The sequence below is a fragment of the Ictalurus furcatus genome, chromosome 28, assembly GCF_023375685.1.
Source record: "Ictalurus furcatus strain D&B chromosome 28, Billie_1.0, whole genome shotgun sequence".
NCBI classification, from domain to species: domain Eukaryota; kingdom Metazoa; phylum Chordata; class Actinopteri; order Siluriformes; family Ictaluridae; genus Ictalurus; species Ictalurus furcatus.
The window spans coordinates 12,215,051-12,238,540 of NC_071282.1; the positions used below are offsets into that span (position 1 = coordinate 12,215,051).

The following is a 23,490-nucleotide window of genomic DNA, read 5'->3' on the forward strand; positions in this document are numbered from 1 at the left end:
ACATACAGTTCTGATCTGCTAGAGGCAGTAATGGCATTTTCATTTTAACTTGGGCATAAGCAAATTGGAAATTTATTTATTTATTTATTTTAAGCTGGGGGGGCGGGGGGACTTAATGTTGCATTGTACATTTATTTATTTATTTTTGCTTGGCCATGTTGGTACATTGAAAAGCAGGACGATTGAAAATGTGATAACAATCAATACTTGCCTATTAGGCATACTATTTTGACATATTATTTAATACTTACTTAATATGACATGTTTAAGTTACGACGAATTCAGAACGCTTTACTTGTTGTAAACTTTACTGTGTTGTGGATTTGATTTGAATGGATACAAGTGACATTTTTACCCATCAGTCAACACTTTTTAAACAAAAGAATACAGACCCTTTATTCAATCATTTTTAGAAGCCCTTTTGGCAGCAAGTCTTCTTGGATACGTCTCTACAAGCTTTACACACATGGATTTAGGCAGTTTATCCCATGGTTCATGGCAGATCCTCTCAAGCGCTGTCAGATTGGATGGCGAGCGTTTGTGAACTTTAGTTCTCTCCACAGATGTTTGATGGGGTTTAAGTCTGGGCTTTGCCTGGGCCATTCAAGGACATTCAGAGACTTGCCCCAAAGCCTCTATGGTTTAGCTGTATGATGAGTTTACTTGCACTCTGTAGGAGGTTTTCTTCAAGAATGTTCATGTAGTTGTCTGAATTATTCTGTCCCTCAATTTTTACCAGTCTCTCTGTCCCTGCCGCTGAGAAACACCCCATATATGATGCCATGTTTCACCGTAGGGATGGTATTAGCCAGCTGATGTGCAGTGCCTGTTTTTTGCTGTTCTGCCCAAAGAGTTCAAATTTTCTTTTATCAGACCATATAATCTTTTTTTGTGGTTGCCAGAGTGCTTTATGCTGTCATATGCGTTTTACTCAACAGTGGCTTCCATCTTGCTGCTCTTCCATGAAGGCCTGATTTATGGAGTGCTGCAGAGGTGGTTGTCCAGCCAACAGGTTCTTCCATCTCTGCATCTGGACTTTTGGAGCTCTTTTAGAGTGACTGTTGGATTCTTTCGTACATACCAGACCAACGAAGACCCTTCTTTCAGGATGTTCAGTTTGGCCAGATACTAGGATTTTTCAAAATTCTGCCAAGCTTTTTTCCGTTTCACAATTATTGAGGCCACTGTGGTCCTGGGAACACTCAAAGTCTTAGGAATTGTTTTAGATCCTTGCCGTGATCTATGCTTTGCCACAATTTGATTGTGGAAATCCACAGTCAGTTTTGGACTTCATGGCTTGCCTTTTTGTTTTTTGTTTCTTTGTTTTTTACTGACGATGCAGTGTTAATGGTGGGCTCATATAGACCCTGGTGTGTGCCTCTGCACACTATGTCCAATCAATTCAAACTGCAAGAGGTGGACTCCAATTGAATTCTAGACACATCTCAAGGATAATTAAAGCAGACAGGATGTACCTGATCACAGTTTGGAGTGGCAGAGCAACAGATTTTGATTAATTTTTGAAAATCTCTAAAAACATGTTTTCACTTCCTCATTATGGGTGATTAAGTGGAGATTGATGGGTAAAAATGGCAATTATATCCATTCAAAATCAAATCCACAACACAGTAAAGTTTGCAACAAGTTAAGGGGACTGGATACTTTCTGAATCCACCGTATTTAGCTAAATGAATGAATTCATTAATTCATTATTAATTAGTCAGAAGACTGTCATGAACCAGCATGATTCTCAGCAAGTGGAGTAAACAGCTTCTGGCTATTGATAAAGGTACAGAGGTGCCCACATCTGCAGTTTATCCGTAGCATTTACAGTTTTTGACCATTTGCTATGATGATACAGGAGACACCTTAAAAAAAAAAAAACACTTTTCTGCTTTTACACCTGATCAAACATGAAAAAATTCAGTATTATAAAAGCCAGTTCATTGAAGGTGAATGGACGTGGGATGTGAAAGATGCATTTGTTTCTGACACCAGTTAACTTTCGCTTTGCACTGACTTATATAGGTGAACTTTGACCTGTAAGCCAATAGAAAAAACAGGAAGGCATGACTGTGACTGGTCACTAAAAATGAAGGAGCTGCCAAGTATAATTAATTATACGTAGCGGCCACTTCAGGTTTTTTTATACTGTAGTAAATTACCTACAAAGAAGTCGGTTTATCAACAGTATTGTATGAATTGTATACAGTTGATTATTATATGCAACCTGAACATGAACTGGACTGCAGACTGGACATGCACTTTTGTTAATTTTGTAACAGTTGTATAAAGAATGCTTTTACAATCTGTACAACTAGACTAAAGATATTTAATCTCAGTGTTTCACAACTCTACACATTTCTTGTTACCATACATTTCTTTTGGCAAGTCAGTTAGGGCATCTACCCTATTCACATGAGAGGTCATTTTAAAAACGGTCAAATCGAGACAGATTTGTTTTAGCTTTAATTCACCATTTCAGATTTCCAGTGGGTAAAAATTTAATTTCCTCGAACAGTCTGGAAGTTTCCAGAAATTGATGTAATGAATTTAGAAGCTTCTGATTAGCCATTTGTCACTTTGGTGCGATTTTGGTTTCTGTAATGAAACCATCCACATTGACGTGTGATGTGAAGATTTGAATGTTGTAGTCTTGTTCTCAATAGCTTGTGATAGCAGCTACATGCTCAAGAATAAGGATTTGAGTGACAGTGACTACGTTTACATGGACAGCAGTAATCTAATTATTGACCTTATTCTGAATAAGACAATATTGTGATTAAGGTGTTTACATGTGTCGCTTTTAGAATACTCATTTCATGTTCCCGTTTTACATGTTATAGAACATAGAGCAATTAACAGCACACCTCATAATGTCACCGCTCGACGCCGTCCGACGTTCCCTCCAGAATTTCACGCATCAACATACAGCTCGTCTTCATTATGGAACCGTATACAGTTTTGGGTGTTTCATTTCATGAAAGCTTCAAGTGCAGTTAATTATTTGCCATGCTGTAAGTGCAAATAGACGACTGCTTGAAGGCGTGGGCTGCGTCCCAAACCACGTACTTACCGTCTATATAGTAGCTGAGATACATGTATTTCTCCTACTATATAGCAGGCAAGTACGCGGTTTGGGACGCAGCCGTGCTCTCTTGTTTGCCGTCAAACAGTTGAGCACTGCTGTGTGTGCGTGTCCTGTCACACAATGCGGTGAAAACTCTCACATGACGTTAATAGTGTGACTAAGGCGTGTACATGTCTATTATGCACTTCGATAATGCGACTAAAACATGAATACTCCACATGTCTTAATTCGATTTGTGTTTACTTCGAGTATGACTTTAGCCGGATTAAGGTCATCAGAAATCGCTGTTTACATGCTAGTTTCTTAATCAGAGTGTTGTCTTAATCTGGTTAATATCAGATTATTGTTGTCCATGTAAACACACTGTCACATTATCTTTCCATCTTCACCTGGGATCCTGTGATGCTCTTAGTGCTTGATGGAGACTGACCGCGAGTTTCTGTAGGGTTACTCCAGCGTGCATGTGCTCCATTGCATCATTATTGTGTTTCTCAGCACGTCTGCATCATGATGACCTAAAAACTCTGAGATGTCCACATGCTGCCTGTTTGACTCAATTACTCGGCTCTTCCCATCTCTCCTCTCTGCGGGAGGTTTAAAGCTTCTCCCGGACAGGATTGCACAATGCTCTCATTACTCTCTGCTCCGAGATCAGCTGCTTGTGCCTGCTATCTGCTGTGAAAGCCCATGACTCTTTGTGCACATTGTATTTAAAAGTGTGTACTCCTTTCCCACAGGTGCACGTTGTATGTTGATACAACCTCCTGCTGCTCAACCTCCTCCTGCTCCTCCCGTGTCGTTTTACATTTCCATGTTATGCAAGAGATCGATATCTGTTACATGACCCCATCATCTCTCACGCCCCAGCTCTCTATGTGTGATTTCTCATTGCTGCTGTGTGTTTAGGGCAGCTGTGTGATCGTGTTGGAGGGATCCGCCTTAACCAAACCCGAACACTGCGGCGATACGGTCTCTCTGTTTTCATTAGCTCCGTGTTAGGTACCCCAGGGAATATAGTGAACGTACAGCGAATGAATAGCGCTGTGTGCTTTCTTCAACTTAGCCATGGTCTGTAAGCTGCACGACGGGATAGCGGTGCTTAGATTGCCTTTTTATCGTTTTTATATTTGTTGTCTTTTAATGTGTATACTTTCATAAAACATTTTCCACTCAGAATTTGGAGCTGTTCAGTTCAGTGGCTCCATGGCACAATATTGATGCTGTTTTCAATTGTCATTGCCCCAATCCTCCTACTGTTTTCATGGGGAGTCATTTTCCACTGTAAAGCTCTCACAGAAAGAAATAGTTCTTTTCACGTGTAGGTGTGAAGGTGTTAGTTGTGTGTCATCAGCATCATTTAGTTTTGATAAGTGCTACTAGTGCCACATTTGGGGAGAGAAAAAAAACTGTGAAAAATGGTGGTTTCTAATAGTTATTCATGTAAAATGTACAACAGATACTTTGAAGCCTGGAAGCGAAGGAAAAAGGAAATTACTTGTTCAAATATAGATCTTATACAGCAGAATTTTATATAATGCTTGTCATTTATTTATTGAGGTAAATGAGCCAATATTACATATCTGTGAGTGGCAAAAGTATGTGAACCTTTGCTTTCAGTATCTGGTGTGACCCCCTTGTGCAGCAATAACTGCAACTAAGCGTTTCCATTAAGTGTTGATCAGTGCTGCACATCGGCTTCGAGGAATTTTAGCCCATCCCTCAGTACATCTTCAGCTCTGGGATGTTGGTGGGTTTCCTCACATGAACTGCTTGCTTCAGGTCCTTCCACAACATTTCTACTGGATTAAGGTCAGGACTTTGACTTGGCCATTACAAAACATTAACAACTTTAACCATTCTTTGGTAGAATGACTTGTGTGCTTGTGGTTGTTGTTTTGCTGCATGGCCCGCTTTCTATTGGGATTCAGTTCACGAACAGATGTCCAGATATTTCCCTTTAGAATTTGCTGGTATACTTCAGAATTCATTGTTCCATCAATGGTGGCAGGCCATCCTGTCCCAAACCATGATGCTACCACCAACATGTTTCACAGATGGGATTAGGTTCTTATGCTGGAATGCAGTGTTTTCCTTTCTCCAAACATAGCGCTTCTCATTTAAACCAAAAAGTTCTATTTTGGTCTCATCCGTCCACAAAACTTTTTTCCACATTTTTTACTGGCTTGTCCACTCCTGGGGAGAGTAACAATGCTCTTGAATTTCCTCCATTTGTACACAGTCTATCTGACTGTGGATTGGTGGAGTCCAAACTCTTTAGAAATGGTTTTGTAACCATTTCCAGCTTGATGAGCATCAACAACTCTTTCTCTGGGGTCCTCAGAAATCTCCTTTGTTCATACCGTGATACACTTCCACAAACGTGTTGTGACGATCAAACTGTTAAAAAAAAAAAAAAATCTCACAGAAAACTTCACCATATTCACAATTACAGTTGTGCACACTGATATAAACCTGTGATTTGCCTTTGAACTTCTATCAGAGCTAGTGTATAAAGTAAATCAACATCTGACATAAACAATATCATATTGTTATATACAGGCTAGCATAACCAAACTAGAGGTTTCAGGCTGCTTCCTGAAATTCCTGACTAATTGCCTCTTATCTCATGGGACTTAGCTTTTGCCAAATCAGCAACCAACATAAGTGACATTTTGCTGAAGGACACGCGATTGATCTGCATTCAGCTTATTTTTGATTCCCCACTTTAAACAGGACTTATCCAATCAGCTCTAATGTGTGTTCATGTGAGTGGGTTGTGGACCCCATTGACCTTTCAAGTGACCCTCAAAATCATCAAACGCACCCTCTGCAGATGATATGGCTTAAGCACGTTATGTAATGCTTTGCAATGTTATTTTGCGGTGATGTAAAATACTTCTAATTTATATTAGAGTGTGCAAATATCTAATTGCACCCATATTGCATTACAAACAAATCTTTAATAAGTGTCTGTTTTGTCTGCTTTTCCTCTCTTCTTCAGTGCACTATCAGAAGATCGTCCACCGGGACATCAAGCCCTCAAATCTGTTGCTTGGAGATGACGGCCATGTGAAGATTGCCGATTTTGGTGTTAGTAACCAGTTTGAGGGTAACGATGCCTTGCTCTCCAGCACTGCAGGGACACCGGCTTTCATGGCCCCAGAGACTCTGTCTGACAACCGCAAGAGCTTTAGCGGAAAGGTAAACAACTTAGCTGTGTATTAACGTTCCTATTATATCAAAATACTGTCCATTATCCGTGGAAAGACTCTAGAATGTCAATATTGTTCATCAGTCTGTTTTATGAATCATAACTAGTACATACATAATACTGACGATGCGTTTGCTATGACGAGAACTTGCGATATTGATACAAGACACAGGAATGATACACCAAGCCAGGTTATAATTTCAAAGAACAGTTACATATACCACTTTATAGCACGATGCTGTTGAGTTCTCGATTCTGAATGGTCAGAAGATGTCGATTAATCTTCTATAATAGCATCTCTGACAGTAATGTTGACTGTAGAAAATGGTCCACACAAAAAAAACACGAAATGGTTGCACACGGCCAACATTTTCATTGTTCATCTGCTGCTCAACCTGCTCGAACATGTCTGAGCACAGACCGAAGCAGGATAGCAAAGCAAACAAACAGTATTTGTACTGTCTATTATTTACAGTCATTTCGTTACTGTCCAACAATCATTACCATAAGCATAATATTATGTTTTTGGTCATATTTTTTTGAATGGAATGGGGGTTTTTTTTCTGTTTTTTTTTGACTATTTTGGGCTGAACGTTTTATATGGCATCCGTGGCATATAAAAATAGTTAATTGATGTCTATTGTCAGTGCATCTTGCAAGCGCCACGAGTACCAGTATGAAAAAATATTACTAATGTGAAATGGGGCAGGGCTTTCAAAGGCCAAAAAATGGAATTTGTGCCTGTTTTAGCCCATGTTCAGCATCAGATTTATTTGTGATGTCACGTGCCACGGTAGTTTAATGGCTAATCTTATTGGGGCAGTTTTGTACGGTGTTTCACTGTCCAAAAAGCTTTAGTTGTACTGTCCGTTTTATCTCTGTACCAATGTTATTGTGTAGAGGTGTGAATTGTTTGCCCAGCATGGGGCTCACACTCCTCCGCTTTCCCATCACCCTGCACACCAGCAGATAAAATCCAGAGTCAAGATACTCTACACACAGAAACCCAACAGTGTCCTGACTAATCCTATAACAGACTCGCGGCGATAAAATAATTCATTTGTTTATGCTGATTGAGCATGTTCGAAAAGTCGATGGCAGTGTACTGCTAGAAAGGTTTATTGTCGGAGAGTTCAGAACACCTGCCCTAATATTGATTGGCGCGTCTGATCTTTATATTATGTAAAATGAAGACGACATATTTTTTGAGTGATACTGTAGTTCATTTTAAAATAGTTAGATTTAAAAAATGCAGAGCTCGTACACAAAATGTGTAAAGGTTGGCACAAATCTGATACAGTCTCTAAATACCCCCCCTCCCACACACACACACACACACACACACACACACACACAATGGTGCAAAACAGAATAAGACCCCTATTGTACTATAATGACTATTTTGCCTCCGTCTGTTGCCGTATTTTTATCTTGAGCATGGACACAGCAGTTTGTAAGTCATGTATGTGAACTATATAACAGTCATTACAGTACAACATGGGGTCTTAATGTGTTTTGTGCCATTATGAAATGTACTGTATGTGGGCTAGAAGCTACAGGCCACTAACTTGAACAGCGACCACTAAAATGACACTGACGAACGTGATAGGCTAATGGAGATGTTAGAATGCACAGAAGTGTGTGCCGTGCTCAATATACTCAATTAAACAATAAAACAATTCTGTAAGGCACCTTCCCCAAGCCCCTGAACAGTCCGGTGACTAGCATGCACTAGCATTAACAGTCAGTGGCCTTTCTGTATGTGCGCAACAGCATACTGGAGCACTCCAGTGTAACCTAGCTGCAAGCTGAGAAGTGTATCACTGCACATGTTCGGAGATAAGCATCCGATATATAGGAAGGAATTGATGGTGTTTTTGGACTTGTAATGGACTTTGTGCTGACTGCTAGCAGTTAAGAGACTGGATCTGTTCTAGAAAATTCTCAGTGTTGCGTCACGCATACTGATTAAAACAGCGATATCTGCTGCACTGCAGATTTACTGATAAACCCCGTAGTTGGTTTATTATATATTTGCTATACACTGCATGTTTGACTCCTGTGTGTGTGTGTGTGTGTGTGTGTGTGTGTGTGTGTGTGTGTTTGTCTTTTACATACTCCTTGTTCTGAAAAATATACTGTAGCCCATGTTTAAAAGGTCACCAAGTTTATACACAAGCTCTTGCACATTTCCCAGTGACAGCATGACAGCCGCATAAGGTCACATGATCCATACTGTAGCTGTAAACCTGGAATTTTGGGGATGTCCGTGTCTCCAGTGTCAACATAGAGAGTTTTCTGTACTATATAATAGAATTCCATATTAGAGACTCACTTTAGTTTGCTGATGATGTCATTATATACAAAATATTATAAAGGCAATTAACCACCATACTGGTGTTTCTTCTCTACCTGGTATGGTGTAATGTAAACATACTCCCAGAAACTGTAGATATAACAAAAACATCCTGTTTTCCTGTTGAAATTAGTGGTGTGAATTTCCTTCTTTCAGATGATATGATTCATGTATCCATGATACATGTATTGTAGTGATATGATTCAGAAACGATAACATTAAACATGTAACAACTCGAAGCACTTCAATTCGCTGTGGAGCTGGTGCAGTATGATTCAGCGCCGATGTGATTCGACTAGTATTGCTCAGATCGACAGCGGCAGAGAGTACAGCCGTCCTTTCCACCTAGAGAACAGCGCAGTCATTTTAGCTGTTATAATTTAAGTGATAACAGGAATTAACTTTTTTCGCGGACAATATTAAATGTATCTACAAACGAACAAAATGCCGTTTTTTAAATAAATAAATAAATTGTAATTCTTGGTAAATTGCTATGACATAAGAGGACATGCTGTTATAGGAAAATAATCAACAATGTGTGACTGATCCTGTATGCTTCCATCTTGACAGGATATCCAGAGAATTGAACAAGTACATATGAGTGAAGCTAGAAATAATGAAGGACCATTGATTGGTCAAACTACTGCCATTTTGAAAAAAGGAGAAAAACCCCCCACAAAAAAAAACATTACCTAGCTTAAATGGCTTTTCTACCACACAGTATTGAACTCCCATTTATTTCCTTTGCGTACAACAGGGAACCTGGGACTTTTTTTCTAATTTGATACTTTTATGTCTTGTTACATAAAACCAAATACTGAGTACAATGTAAAAGGTAAATCAGAATTCCTAGAGCTTCCATTGTGCTAGTATTTACCTGACAACATCCTGCTTTCACAGGTAACATAATGCAGTGGAAAGCAGTTACTTGACAAGATTCAGTAGCTCTGGATTGGGATTATTTACCTCATTATCTGATGGAGAAGAGCTATTACTTCCAGCGAGTGTACCGGCTGAACCATTAGATCTCGGATATACACACATCCTTTCGCTGTTCGACTCCAGCAAGGCTAGACTGATTTAGCTGTGCCTTCAGAGACTCAGGCAGATACTCAGTCATTCAGACAGACCCATGTGTTTGGAGGATGAAAGGGTTCAGGACCAGATGCTCTCAATGTCGACTGAAAATCTGTAGGAAGAAAAAACTTTGCAGAGAGAAAGAGAATCTACATTATTCTTGCATTTAGCCTCTAATTCAGCACTCTTACTAATACAAAACAACAAGCAGCGCATGTATACAGATTGGCAACTTGGGTCTGAAAGTGTCAGTATTTTTGTAGAGGAAAGTTACCCCTATTCAGAGTTGTGTTATGGACATGCTCTCTATTTATATGAATATGAATGCTAAAATTACGAACATTTTAAATTACATGTAGTTTACATGTCTGAGGTTGCCAGATTTAACTCGCGTGTTCGAGACAGGGTTTTCATTAGCATCTAGACCGCCGCTGCCTTTAAACACCAGCACTTTCCTTTAAACCTGAAAAATGCAGACTAAAGTAGTAGATATGTAGATAGTAGATTTTTTTATTTACTGTCAAATATAATATGATGTAACATAAGAAAGAGGTTTGAAGGATAAGCTGACCAGGATCACAAATGGAATTTTTTTGTGTGTGTATTTACACCCATATACATACATTGTCGTGTGACATACAGTGCCCTCCACTAATATCGGCACCCTTGGTAAATTTGAGAATAGAAGGCTGTGAAAAAATAGTCTTTATTGTTTAACCTTTTGAGCTTTTGTTAAAAAATGTACAAAAATACTCTGCTCTCATGGATATCAAACAATTGCAAACAAAACACAAGTTTATCAAACAAAAAATATATTTGTTAAATATAGGTGTGCAACAATTACTGGCACCCCATGAATACATATGAGAAAAATATATTTGAAGTATATTTACATTGATCTTTTACTTTTTTTAGTACACCTGGGTGACTAGGAAGAGGAACTTGTTCAACCATGACTTCCTGTTTCACAGGGGTATAAATATGAGGTAACACATAGGCCAAATTCCCTTAGTCATTCATAACAATGGGTAAGACCAAGGAATATTGCTGTGATGTGTGGCAAAAGGTTGTTGAGCTTCACAAAATGGGAAAGTGGCTATAAGAAAATAGCACAAGCATTGAAAATGCCCATTTCCACCATCAGGGCAATAATTAAGAAGATCCAGTCAACTGGAAATGTTATGAATCAACCTGGAAGAGGGCTCTTGTCTGTATTTTCTCAACACACTGAAGAGGATGGTTCGAGTGGCCAAAAAATCTCCAAGGAGCACAGCTGGAGAATTGCAGAAGTTAGTTGCCTCTTGGGGTCAGATTTTTTTTTAAACAAAAGATCAAAAGTTTAAACAATAAAGACAATTTTTTACAGCCGCCTTTGCTCATATTTACCAAGGGTGCCAATATTAGTGGAGAACATTGTATTGTGGTTATGTGAAACTATCAGACTGGTGCTGGACTTCAATCTGCTCCTGATACAATCTGAATCAAGCTGATATCACACAAGGAAAAAGGTCAGAATCACAAGCTCAAACTCTGGCCTAGGAATGCAGTTCTCAACTCACAGTTATCTGAATATAGCTCAAGTCTGTAGTTATGTATTGGTTCCGAATAACAATGTGTCCAATTTCAGCATTAAATCCTCGCTCCGTGAGCTTAATTCTGAATACAGCACTATGGTACTGATTTCTCTAAACAGAGATCGTGTAATGTGTGTTGTAAATTGCCTTCTATGTAACGCCAGTGACTCTACTCTGTTGCAGGCTCTTGACGTGTGGGCAATGGGAGTGACACTTTACTGCTTTGTGTTTGGGAAGGTAAGACCTCAGTGAGAAGGACGATTTTTATAATGCTCAAAAGAAATAAACAGCGTGTACTGTGTTGGATTTCTGCACAGGACGTTCTTGATTTCATCTTGGATTTATAGGTGAGGTTATGCCTAATAGCCTCTCCCTTTCTCTCTCCCCAGTGTCCTTTTATCGATGAGTACATCCTGGCTCTGCATAACAAAATCAGGAGCAAGCCTGTGGAGTTCCCCGAGACGTGAGTTTCTCTTTCCGATCTCCACCTGTTTGTAATCCATCAGATAGAGACGCAGAGGGACAGTGAGATGGATGATTCATGAGTTCTAACTGCTCTGAGGTTGTGAGGTAAAATTGAACGCGGCATCATTAAGGCTGCAGGAATATAAATCTTGGGTGTGGAGGGAGGGTTACGGAGATGTGAATGAGTAACGAAAGCCTTTATTCGTGGTAAAATGTCTCCCTTGTCAGCACAGGCAGAGAATTAAAGAGAACAGCTGAGAGGCTTTCCAACAAGTCTCCATGTCTCCATTCGTTTCTTCATATAAACCAAGTTTTTGAGGTCTTTCAATCATCAGTGGGAGTGTGTTATGAATGTTTTTTTGTTTTTTTGTGAGACCGGGGGACTATCAGGATGATTGGCAGCTTGAGTGTGTGATTGGACAGGTTGCCACCAGCTAATGAAAGCACTTTCTTGAGAACCTCTTACACCTACACACAGATACGCACACTTGCTGTATGCTGATGGTAAGGCACTTTAGACTGTGAGTCTTCATGTGAAACCATAGAGACTCTATGTGGAATGTGAGACATTTAAGAAGTTCTTAAAGAGGTGAATATATATATTTTTTAAATGACATTTCTTAGGCACACATAGTGAGGATTTAATGTGTACATTGGTATTCAGACCCCAGGCATAACTACAGACATATTCTCTATTCAGAAAAAATAAAAAGGATAAATAAATGAGATGCTATTTTCTAAGCTGCCGAATAATACTTACAGGCATAACAGTGGTTCTTAAGGTCCAGTTATGTAGCTTAAATCATTTTTAATGTACACTATTGTAACCAAATATCACAATTGTTAGCATCCTCAGAAATAACCTGAGCACCAAACATAACTGAAGCAAATCTGGCAATAGCTAGGAAAGAAGTTACATGCTGAAAAATGCCTATGTTCATTGTTTGGGCAATAAGTAAGAATTTTAAGCAACCAGAGCTATAAAGAATCTGGCTAGAAGAGGATGCCAGTGTGTTTTGCTTCATTATACTGAGGAGGAAGATTTGTGAGGTAAAAAAAATTGTTATATGCTACTGGAACCAGCGTTTATGCATAGATGATTTTTGACAACAAACACTTAAGGCTGGTTTGGTGTAAAAAAAAAAACAAACAAACAACAACAACAAATAAATAAATAAATAACAAAGGCGGCTAATTATACAGAAAAGAAACTAATCCCCAGTGTTAGGACTGGTGGAGGCTGTGTGATGATATGAGGCTGTGTTTCCTTGTTACAACATAATGGCATCATGTTCCACTTAAAAACTTGTTACAGTCTTCTCTTGTATCTTCAACTCAAAGGAAAGTCCTCTTTGAAAGACTCTTTCACTTTAGACCTGCTCACTTGTTTAACATCTCATATGGCGTGACTTATGAAGTTTGAACGTGAACCCATGTGATGATAATCCTCTTATTTATAAGTGTTTATTTCATTCAGACCAACTATCAGTGAAGGCCTGAAGAATCTGATCCTGAAAATGCTGGACAAGGACCCTAACACCAGGATAACCATTCCTCAGATTAAGGTGAGCTAATACGAGAACAACATGACGGATTATGGCGGATTTTGAGAAGTAGGTGTTTTCAGTTGTTTATTCAGAAGTACTTGGAGGGAAAAACATTAGGATGCTTCATATGAAATCTACTTCATATGAACTCAAATACTGGAGTATTCCACTGAATATACAGCATATGCTGTGTTTGTGTTGCCTTGTATGTGGTAACTTGCAAGTTGTAATTATGTCATTTTCCCACCGTGGCACGTTCGATATGCAAAGTGGAAAAAAAAAAATATATAGACACCTCTGTGAAAGTGTGTCTTCTGTTTGCTTTGTCAGAGCATGTAAAGCTCATAAAAAGCTACTTTACCTGCACTTGTACAGCTGTAGGCCTGAGTGGCTACTGGCACTTGTCTTCTACATTGACCTTGAAACATTCATTCAACTTTTTGTACTGAAATTCCAGCACAGCAACAAAAGCGGACCGGCTCACATTAGTGATAACTCTAATGTTGATTAACTTTTCAAAACGGTGATTAGTATGGTCAGTGTTATGGATTTAACCAAGTACTGTGTCCGTATATTAAACGATCTAAAGCCAATACTGCAATAAACCAATGTAAAAGTGGAGGCGGTGCACTTTACACTGTTCACAGTGTGTGCTGCTATGCTGAAGTTGAAATTGCAGGATGGGGGGAGGGGGTGTTTCTGTGGCTTTTACCGGCTGTAGGCGGGGAATTACACGTTGCCACCTCGCCTCGGACACAACAATACTGTGTGTGTTTAACACCCCAAACGGGAAGCTGAATGTGCTTGAACATTACACTAGTGCACATCTCTTGCACCTCTGCACAATGAGCTGCAGAGGTGTCAGATTATAACTGTGAATCGATTTGTCTTGTAATTAGTCAGAAGTGGAGAATGCGCTTCCGTTTTTTAAAACTCCCATCTGCCATCTTTGTATGAGAGCGTGTCGACAGTGAAGTTGCCAAAATGTGAAATGTTCCATTAAAGCAGGACTCCCTGGAGTAACCCTGGAGACAATTTGTAGAGCTCTGCTTTTCCTCTTTAGCCACATGGGATTTAAATGACTTACTTTCAAAACATTTTAGTATACTTTTATTTCAAAACCTTTTTAATATGATCTCTATTTTTTTTCCCTCTGCATTCTAATCAGCGAAACCACCCACAAGAACACACCTGGGGTTACGTTTGGCTAATTTACACTTTTTCTTATCATTTGAAAAGCTCCATAGAGAGGAGATTCAGACTTTTTACTTGGATTTAAAATATTCTGATTTGAGTGGATCTTTACCAATCAGTGACCTTCTGTACCATAGACGTTTATTATACATTGTTACTGTACGCTGTGCTGTTGTGTTGCTTTAAATTGGTACCGTATGCTGCTGTCTAGCTAATCAGTCACCAGAAGAGGTCCCATATGCATTGATCTGTATTGTATTTGTGTGTGCCTATAGCTGGACTCCTGGGTCACGCAGGATGGCACTGACCCGTTGCCTTTGGAAGAGGAACATTGCACTGTAGTAGAGGTCACAGAAGAGGAGATTCAGAACTCGGTCAAATTTATTCCCAGTCTGTCTGCTGTGGTAAGTGATGCTGTAAATATGCTCAAAGAAATAAGAATATGCTTAATATTCTAATTTAGTAGTTTTATCCCTTTTAAAAACAGCATCTTAATAACATATTTTGATCTCATGACCTTGATTTAGTATCTAATGGCTACGATAAGACATGTATCATGTCTTACCTCAAGACATGTAGTATATTCCAACTGTCGGCGTACTTATAAAGATAAAAATACAAAATAATATGATGTGCTGGATCAAGTGCTATTTTATGAGATGCTGAATATGAACGGGGAAGCCATGTTGTTCAATTAAACCAAATGTGCAGTGATTAATACGATTATTACATAAAGATAATGAGTCTTTATTGGTCATATATACAGTAGAACACAGTGAAATTGTTTTCTTCGCATACCCCAGCCTGTCAGGATGTTGGGTCCGGGCGCAGGGTCAGCCATGATACAGCGCCCCTGGAGCAGGGACGGTTAAGGGCCTTGCTCAAGGGCCCAACAGTGGCAGCTTGGCAGTGCTGGGGCTTGAACCCCCGACCTTCCGATCAGTAACCCAGAGCCTTAACCGCTAAGCCACCACTGCTACATGAAGAAAATGTGTTGAATTTCGTCGTGACTGGTGCTGTGCAAAAGAGCGCTTTCAGACATACATTATAAAAAGGCATTTACCATGGCAGAAGAGATGAGGAGAAATTATTGGTAGCTTAGAAAGACAGGCCCCCTGTAGCTCTGCCGATGATCACAAATTGCTACACACAGCTGCTACACATAACTCCATATAGTGTCCGTGTGGTCCGATGAGTGCGAGTCGAGAAGAAGAAAGGGAAAGATGTCTGTACGACAGCTGTATGTCACTTTATGTCTTTGTGAAAGGTCACAGCATTGAAAGTGTCCAGGGGATTCTCACTGCCCCTGAGGGTTAGGATAAGTGAAATAGGGTTAAAGTTACCACATGACCTGCTACAGTAGTGTACAGTTTGGGATGTAGCCATGGAGAGACTGTAACACAGACTCTCTGTCCTTTTTCATTTGGAAATGTCACCATAGTCAGTCTTTATTGCTTTTTTTTTTTTCTTCAGTGATATGCCAAATATTATGCCAAAAGTGTACTTTTTATGAGTATTTTGGTGACATTTTTTAGATTTCAGGTTCTCTTATGAGCAGCAATTTTAACAATTGTATAGAAAACAAAGCAAATACTAGACCCCTGGAGTACCCTTTTCTCTTTTTCATGCTCCTGTTATCACTCTTTGTGTGTTTGGGGAATAGATCCTTGTGAAGGCCATGCTGCGGAAGCGCTCTTTCGGGAACCCTTTCGAGTGTCCCAGCAGGAGGGAGGAAAGGTCCATGTCTGCCCCGGGCAGCCTGCTCATGTGAGTTTAGCACAGCACTTCATACTTCTGCACTCTCTTTCATTACTGGCCTTGACAGTCACTCGGTAACAAGTTACCATTCGAGTGATCTGTCAAAATCAACCTGCGGCATCCGTTTGTTCCTTCACTACTAAAGATGGAATGGTGTGAAAAATGTATACTGTCTAACAGCGCACTACTGAAATAGAGGGTCCTTTTGTGTCTGGTGTGTTTGTTCTTTTTTTCTTTTTTTTTCTTCAGTTTTCCTGAAACTCAACCCAGTGGATGGCTGATGTGTTACATGACATAGTTTTAGTTGACACTCAAAGCACGCTACTGAACTTTTGAGTTCTGAGCACCGCGTTCAGGATAAAACAGTAAACTGACAAAATCATGAAAGCGAATGTGGGGTTTGGAACCAGGTTTTGCAGCAAGTCGTGTAATGTTCTGTAAAGAAATGTTTATGTAGAACATGATTTAAAAATCCATACTTTTCCCTGTCTGTCTTTTAAAAAAATAAATACATAAAAAATTATACCACTACCTGAGCTTTAAAACGGTACATTTATGAGGCCTGATCTCTCACTAGTGCTGGGTAAACAATCAATCTCCAACATTGCACACTTAATAACTTCATTTCAACACAACAGACTTCAAGTTAAAACTATATTGAGTTCAGAAATGACTCTGATGCTCATACTCATAAGTTGCTCATTAGTTCCTGCTTACTCAATTGCATGTTTTGACTATATATTATACAGTTATAGAAGGGAATTATTTATAATCGCACTATCCGGTGTCACCCAGATGAAGATGGGTTCACGTTTTGAGTCTCAAGGTTTCTTCATGTCCTCTCGGGGAATTTTTCTTTCCCACCGTCGCCTCTGGCTTGTTCATTAGGGATACATGTATAAATTTAAAATTCATATCCGGAATTTATATAGTCCTGTAAAGCCAGTCTTTGATAATGTCCATTGTTAAAAACACTATACGAATAAAATTGAATTGAATTGTGTTAAGTTTTACAGCATGGGAATGGCATAAGCCCTGCCCCATGTAAACTGACATTGTCCAACATACAGCTTTATTTTAAAATATGGCAGTGGCTGTAGTAATTACTTCTATTGTTTAAAATTCGTTGTTTAATCATCATCTAAATAAGAGATAATACAGCTTAAGTTGATGGGGTTTTTTTTGTGACATTCACTGGAAATACTAATTAATGTCATTTATCTGTATCCTCATATCCCTCTTTACTGTTGTACTGTTCTTTAACTAAGGTCAGTCACATCAACTGAAAAGCCCTTTCCCTCTCATTTTTGAATCCCTTCTCTCTCCTAGGATGATTATAAGCACCTCGCTTCACTCTTTGAAGAGGCATACACGAGGGCCACACTAATAACCACCCATTACTTTAACCTCAAACTACTAACATGCGTTTCCATAGTAGCATACATGACATTTACCTCCGGTCTATTCTTCTTCAGCATTTCATATTGAAAATGTGGAGCGCTCTCGGAGTCCTATCCGAGTTAATTTCCCTCCATGGTGCCCTGCAGAAGCAATCCTGACTCACAGTGTGTCAATTATTTATGTCACTTCATTCTTTTTTTTTCTTTCTTTCTTTAGTGGGTTATTTTTCTAGCCACGATTTTTTTAAGGAGGCATGGGAGAAGCAGGGGCTGTGAAAGGATGTCTGGTGAGAATAAACTGACTGCATGTCAGGACCTCTACATTCCCTGTCTTCCTTATTAAGATCACACTCTGACGCTCATTCGAACTCGCTTCATTTCTTTCTCAGACTTTCGTCTTGCTATCTCATTGAAACTGTGGCTGTGTTCAAAATGCCATACCTACGCGTATATACTAGTATATTCCCATATACAACATACTATCCCTTGTACTAGTATGTAGTATAGTACAGTTATTGCAATCATCATTTGGTGTACTGCATGGTCATGTGACTACCTGTCAGTCAAATTCCATTGTGGACGCCGTTCCTCCACGGTTACCTCGGACTTCTTCAGTTCTATGCAGAGGTTTTCCCACTCACTGTGTTTTTAAGCCAAAAAATGATGCAGTGAACCAGCACAAAATGTTGTATATGGCAGTAAAATGATTTTTTAATCATTAGTGTACAGTAAATGTCACAACTAGCATAAATAGCTGTCTTCTGCTCCTTAATCTAGTCTAAGTAATCTAGTCTAAGGTATTACAGATAATTTGAGGGAAAACATTCATTTTAATATTATGTTTCTCTAATTTATCAGACTAACAATCTGTTAGATTAGCAAATAAACAAAGCTGTTGCTAATACTTGTCGGTTACCATTAGCGCGTTGGTATAGATAATAAATTAGCTAAGGTATATTTTTCAGTTATTTGGAACTAGCCATGCGTAGCTGCAGCTGCTGTTGCCATCACAGTATTCCAGCAGTATTTTATTTACCAAAAAAAAGTGTTTGATGTATTGTGGAATGAAGTACATTGTTGGCTGCATAATAAGTCATCCAGGTATCTTTAGCATATTTGATGTATAGCACATATTAATATTGTTCACATACTTCATCTTGTTCATGGTTTTCTATTAGCATACTTCATTTATGAACAACATGCATTCTTGCTCGTGCTTTTTCTGTTCTCCCCCTCCCTCTTCACTCCCATTTCTCTCGGCAGCGGATTGACAGTAAGCAGTAAATTCTGCTCCCCCTCCAGTGCATGTAGCTCATCAGAACGTTTTACCCAAGGACAGCAGGTAGACACCACATGGTGTGATTCTCCTCTCCTGTCTGTCAGCCTGTGCAGCCTGGATGCTGCTCTGCATGATGATGCTCTTACAGCCACTCTCCGATATATTTTCTGTAACTGTCAAGGTATTTTTGATTAGGATTTAGTAATGTGGGTGGAACAGCAGGTAGGGTTGCCCCTTTATAACTCCTGGGTTTTATTCTGAGCTTACTGCCTGTGTGCATGCCTTTGTGAGTGTTGCATATTCTCGTGCGTGTCCATTTCTGTCTACTGTCCAAAAACTCTAAATTGCCCATAGGCTGTGAATAAGCCTGCAAATATAGTGTGTGTGTGTGATGCCCTGTGATGGACTGTCATCTCATCCAGAGTTTTATGTTTCCAGATGCAAGGGAAATTCTAAATACGCACCACAGCAGAGTCTCGTTAGGATGAAATCAATGACCCGTAAAGGAGTACTTCATAATTTTTCAATCTAATCTGTATCTACAGAATCTGCAGCATACAGTATGTGTGATTACAGCAAACTAGAATTTCACCATGTTTCACTGTAGTGAAGCGAAAAGCTGTTTACTCATAACTCACTTATACCGGATGTCTAAGGGCAGAAGTTGAAATCTTGAAAAATATATATATATATATATATATATATATATATATATATATATATATATATATATATATATATATTTAAGCATAACTGGCTGTTCTGTCAATATAAAATCTGTGTAAGAGCCCTTCCAGTAGAAGAAAGGAGTATTTTGTTGATATCGGTTGTTGCTGTGTGTTGGTCATTTTTTGTGACCTTGGTGATGGCCCATGTTTACATTACAGATGTATCGGGTGATTGTTTTAAGCAGTTGCGCCTCTCTGATCTACACTTTAATAAGGACCGTATGTTTCACTTCTGCTTTGGTAGTTGACGAAGCTATAAAGCCGAGGGAGCACACTAGTCTTTGACTGTTCCTTTATTTTGTTTTGTACAGTTTTCAGTGAATAGTAAAAAGGAAGAACTTGGTTTCAAGAGTCTCATTGAGTCATGTGTCAACTATATGCTTGGATTCAAAATCTTCAGCAGGCATTTTGTACGATTAGAACGATCTGTATAAATCTGTAGCGTTTATTGTTTTAGACCCTTGATTACTATTTCTGATGGAAGAATTTGTGGTTATTTGTTAGAACTGTAGTTGTTTGGGTCTGACAGTGGTGTTAGTGATTATTGTAATACTCCAATGTTAGATAAGAAACTCCATTAAAAAAAAAAAAAAAAAGAAGTAAACTTAATGAGAACAGCTTTTGAAAGACTTAGCTGCAACAACTAATCGTCGTCAACGAATGTCATTATGGATTAGTTGGTCTGCGTGCGGCACGGGGCACATTTACTCATTGCGTTACTTCTGTTCCGAAAACACGCTTTGGAGAGTAAATACCAGTTGTGTCCCAAATAATGCGCTATACACTTACACTATGCACTGTGTACTCTACCGCCTAGTGTATGAATTGAAGGTTAATATGGTCTCAAATGGAACACTAGCGGGGTTTTCTTACTCACCGGAAGTATAAGCCGCTTCCTAGGCGATGGCACATGATGTCAAACGCATGTAATGTGACGCCGCTAGCTTTAGAATCAATGACAATACATTTCTTCAGTATACTGTTTGTCAGCATTACCTTTTATGGCCAACATGACCTCACTCACCATCAGACGGAGGCGTAATCATCAAGTGTGCGACCTCCAAGTCCTCTAAGACATGGGCACATTTTATATTAAATGTAGTGTAGAAGATTGTAACCTGCAAACTTTACAAAGCGGAGCTTGTGTAGCAGGGACTCACAACAGTGATGCAGGTGCACCAACTTATGTTTATATCAAAAATGCTCCACTGTGCACTTCAAAGGGTTGGGGAAACTGGTACAAGTTGCTTAAAAAGTTTAGTTTAATTCAAGTTTATTATCATTATATGCTGTACTTGTGCGCTTGCAGTGTAAATTCTGTTCTTTATTATAACTGGAACGATCTGTAAGTGATCTTTAGTAACGAGGCCGTGTTGCTCTTTATTCAAGGTGTAGACGCGGTGATAAACAGTTTAGCGCGAGTAAGATCTGTAATGTCTAATTGCAACTCTATGATCAAAGTAAACAGAAGTAAAACAATATCCAACACTTTATGAACAACATTCCCTAAAGACAACTTGGTAGGATTTTGTGCATTTCACCTTCTACAGTGCACAATATAATTTAAAGATTCATGGAATCCGGTCAAATCTCGGTGTGTAAAGGGTATGGCTGAAAACCACTTCTGAATGCGCGTGATCTCCAATCCCTCAGACGTCACTGTCTTAAAAACCCGTCAGGAGTCTGTAATGGATATCCTCACATGGGCTCAGGAATACTTTGGTAAACCTGTGTTGGTAAACACCATTCGCCGCTGCATCCACAGATGCAAGTTAAGGCTTTACTATCCAAAACAGAAGCCATACGTCAACACTGTCCAGAAGTGCCGCCGACTTCTCTGGGCTCGGTCTCATCTGAGATGGACAGTAGCACAGTGGAATCGTGTTTTGTGGTCCAACGAGTCGACATTTCAAATAGTTTTTGGACAAAACAGCTGTCGTGTTCTCCGGGCCAAAGCAGAAAAGGACCATCCAAGCTGTTATCAGCGTCAGGTCCAAAAGCCAGCATCTGTCGTGGTATGGGGGTGTGTCAGTACCTATGGCATGGGTAACTTGCACATCTGTGAGTGCACCATTAATGCAGAAAGATATGTACACATTTTGGAGCAACATATGCTGCTATCCAGAGCAGGACAACACCAAACCACATTCTGCCCAGATTACAAGCACATGGTTGCATAAGCATTCCGCTTGCTAAACTTAACCAACTGGTGTCTTCAGCGCCCAAACGCTTAATAAGTGTTATTAAAAGAAAAGGTGATGTTGCACGTAAACAGTTGACTGTCCCAACTTTTTTGGAGTGTGTTGCAGTCAGATTTGAAATGAATGTATATTTTCAAAAATAAATTAAATTCACAAAGTAAAACATCAAATAATGTGTTAATGATGTGTGTTCAATATAGTACAGGGTGAAATGAATGTTCATACAACTCTTTTTGTTTGTTTGGGGTTGTTTTGCATTTTCTGTACTGTCCCAACTTTTTTGGAATTTGGGTTTTAGTCATGATTTTTATATTTGTAACACAGTTTGGGGATTTTATTTAAATGAAAGCAAAAATGCTACTGAAAGTACGGTCCCTCATCTCATTAATAAATTAATTGAAAAAAAGTAATCTGCCGATTAATTGTTTATGGAAATAATCTTTAGTTGCAGCCCTAATCCTTTTAACATTTTATATCCCTCATCCTTTGTTGTTTAATTACACGCAGGTGTGTATGTGGTAGATAGTAATTAGGTGGAAAAATATGAAGTATTCCTTTTAAGATACCAGTTTCAAACGACTGACACAACTGCTGTGTTTATTCTTTCTTTTTTTGCATGTAGTTGACTAACTGCACAAGGTTAGGACAATCAGCGAAAACTTTTAACGTCCCAGTGAAGTTCCTTGAAATGCACAGTGTTATTCGATGTGTTGATGTACTGTAATTTCCACTGAAACAACTAGTCATGGTGGGACATATTGAGTGGCTCCTCCACCTTTTTTTAAATAGCCAATAGCGTTTAGCCTACCTCACAGCCCGGGCTAAGCCGTACTTGACAGTTAGTCTTTCTTCAAAGTGAATGAATTCAAGCCATTTCCTTCTTAACCAACATACAGTTGGAAAACTGAATAAAACGCGTGGGTTCGAACAGCCAAAGACACGTTTACCACCCAGGCGTACTGATTATGATTTCTCTCCGCAACTTCGGTCAGGTGATTTTTAGAATGTCGGGGATGGGACACTTCAGATTCTAGAGAGCATTTGATTGGACAGAAAATCTGATGAGAAGCTGAAGTGCAGAATGATGTCATCAAAACTGTTGATCCGTACCGATGGTAGACAGAGAGCATTTTCAATGCATATATCTTCTAAATGTGAATTTTGTCCTTTTTTTTTTTTTTTTTTTTTGGGAGCACACTAGCTTATAGATAACCTCAAGGCTAACATATTCATACTAAAAGTCACAAAACAGCTATTTGGTTAGTTCATGAGAACTTTAAGTGCTGAGAAGTAAACCCTGACAGATGGGACAGATGTCAGTCTGTCATTGTAAAATTTGGTGAGTTTTTTTTTTTTTTTTTTTCATTCCTATAGCTTCAGCAAAATATCTGCTTAGAGAAGAAACTCTGGTCTGTGTGGTGTCTCAGGAGATTTAAATGGAGATGAAACCAAAGCATGTAGACCACCAACATCCAACTAGCTAACTAGCTTCAGCTAATTTCTGTCAGAACTGCTACTTATGCGTGTATTTTACATACAGTTTAAGTGTTTACATAACAAACTGAAGTAATATCTGCACTAATATGTACTGTATATTATTCTGATTAGC

At 39.1% G+C, this 23,490-nt stretch overlaps 1 protein-coding gene across 2 annotated transcripts in view; it reads left to right on the forward strand.

The window, feature by feature from the left end:
- The window catches only part of camkk1a (calcium/calmodulin-dependent protein kinase kinase 1, alpha a), a 105,917-nt gene that overhangs the window by 79,755 nt on the left and 2,672 nt on the right, over positions 1 to 23,490 (forward strand). For both annotated transcript variants that reach the window (XM_053618727.1, XM_053618729.1), the window contains exons 10-15: positions 6,093 to 6,292; positions 11,493 to 11,546; positions 11,699 to 11,772; positions 13,252 to 13,339; positions 14,791 to 14,919; positions 16,179 to 16,282. In XM_053618727.1, coding sequence (XP_053474702.1) covers positions 6,093 to 6,292; positions 11,493 to 11,546; positions 11,699 to 11,772; positions 13,252 to 13,339; positions 14,791 to 14,919; positions 16,179 to 16,282 — 649 coding nt within the window. The remainder of the gene's footprint in view (positions 1 to 6,092; positions 6,293 to 11,492; positions 11,547 to 11,698; positions 11,773 to 13,251; positions 13,340 to 14,790; positions 14,920 to 16,178; positions 16,283 to 23,490) is intronic.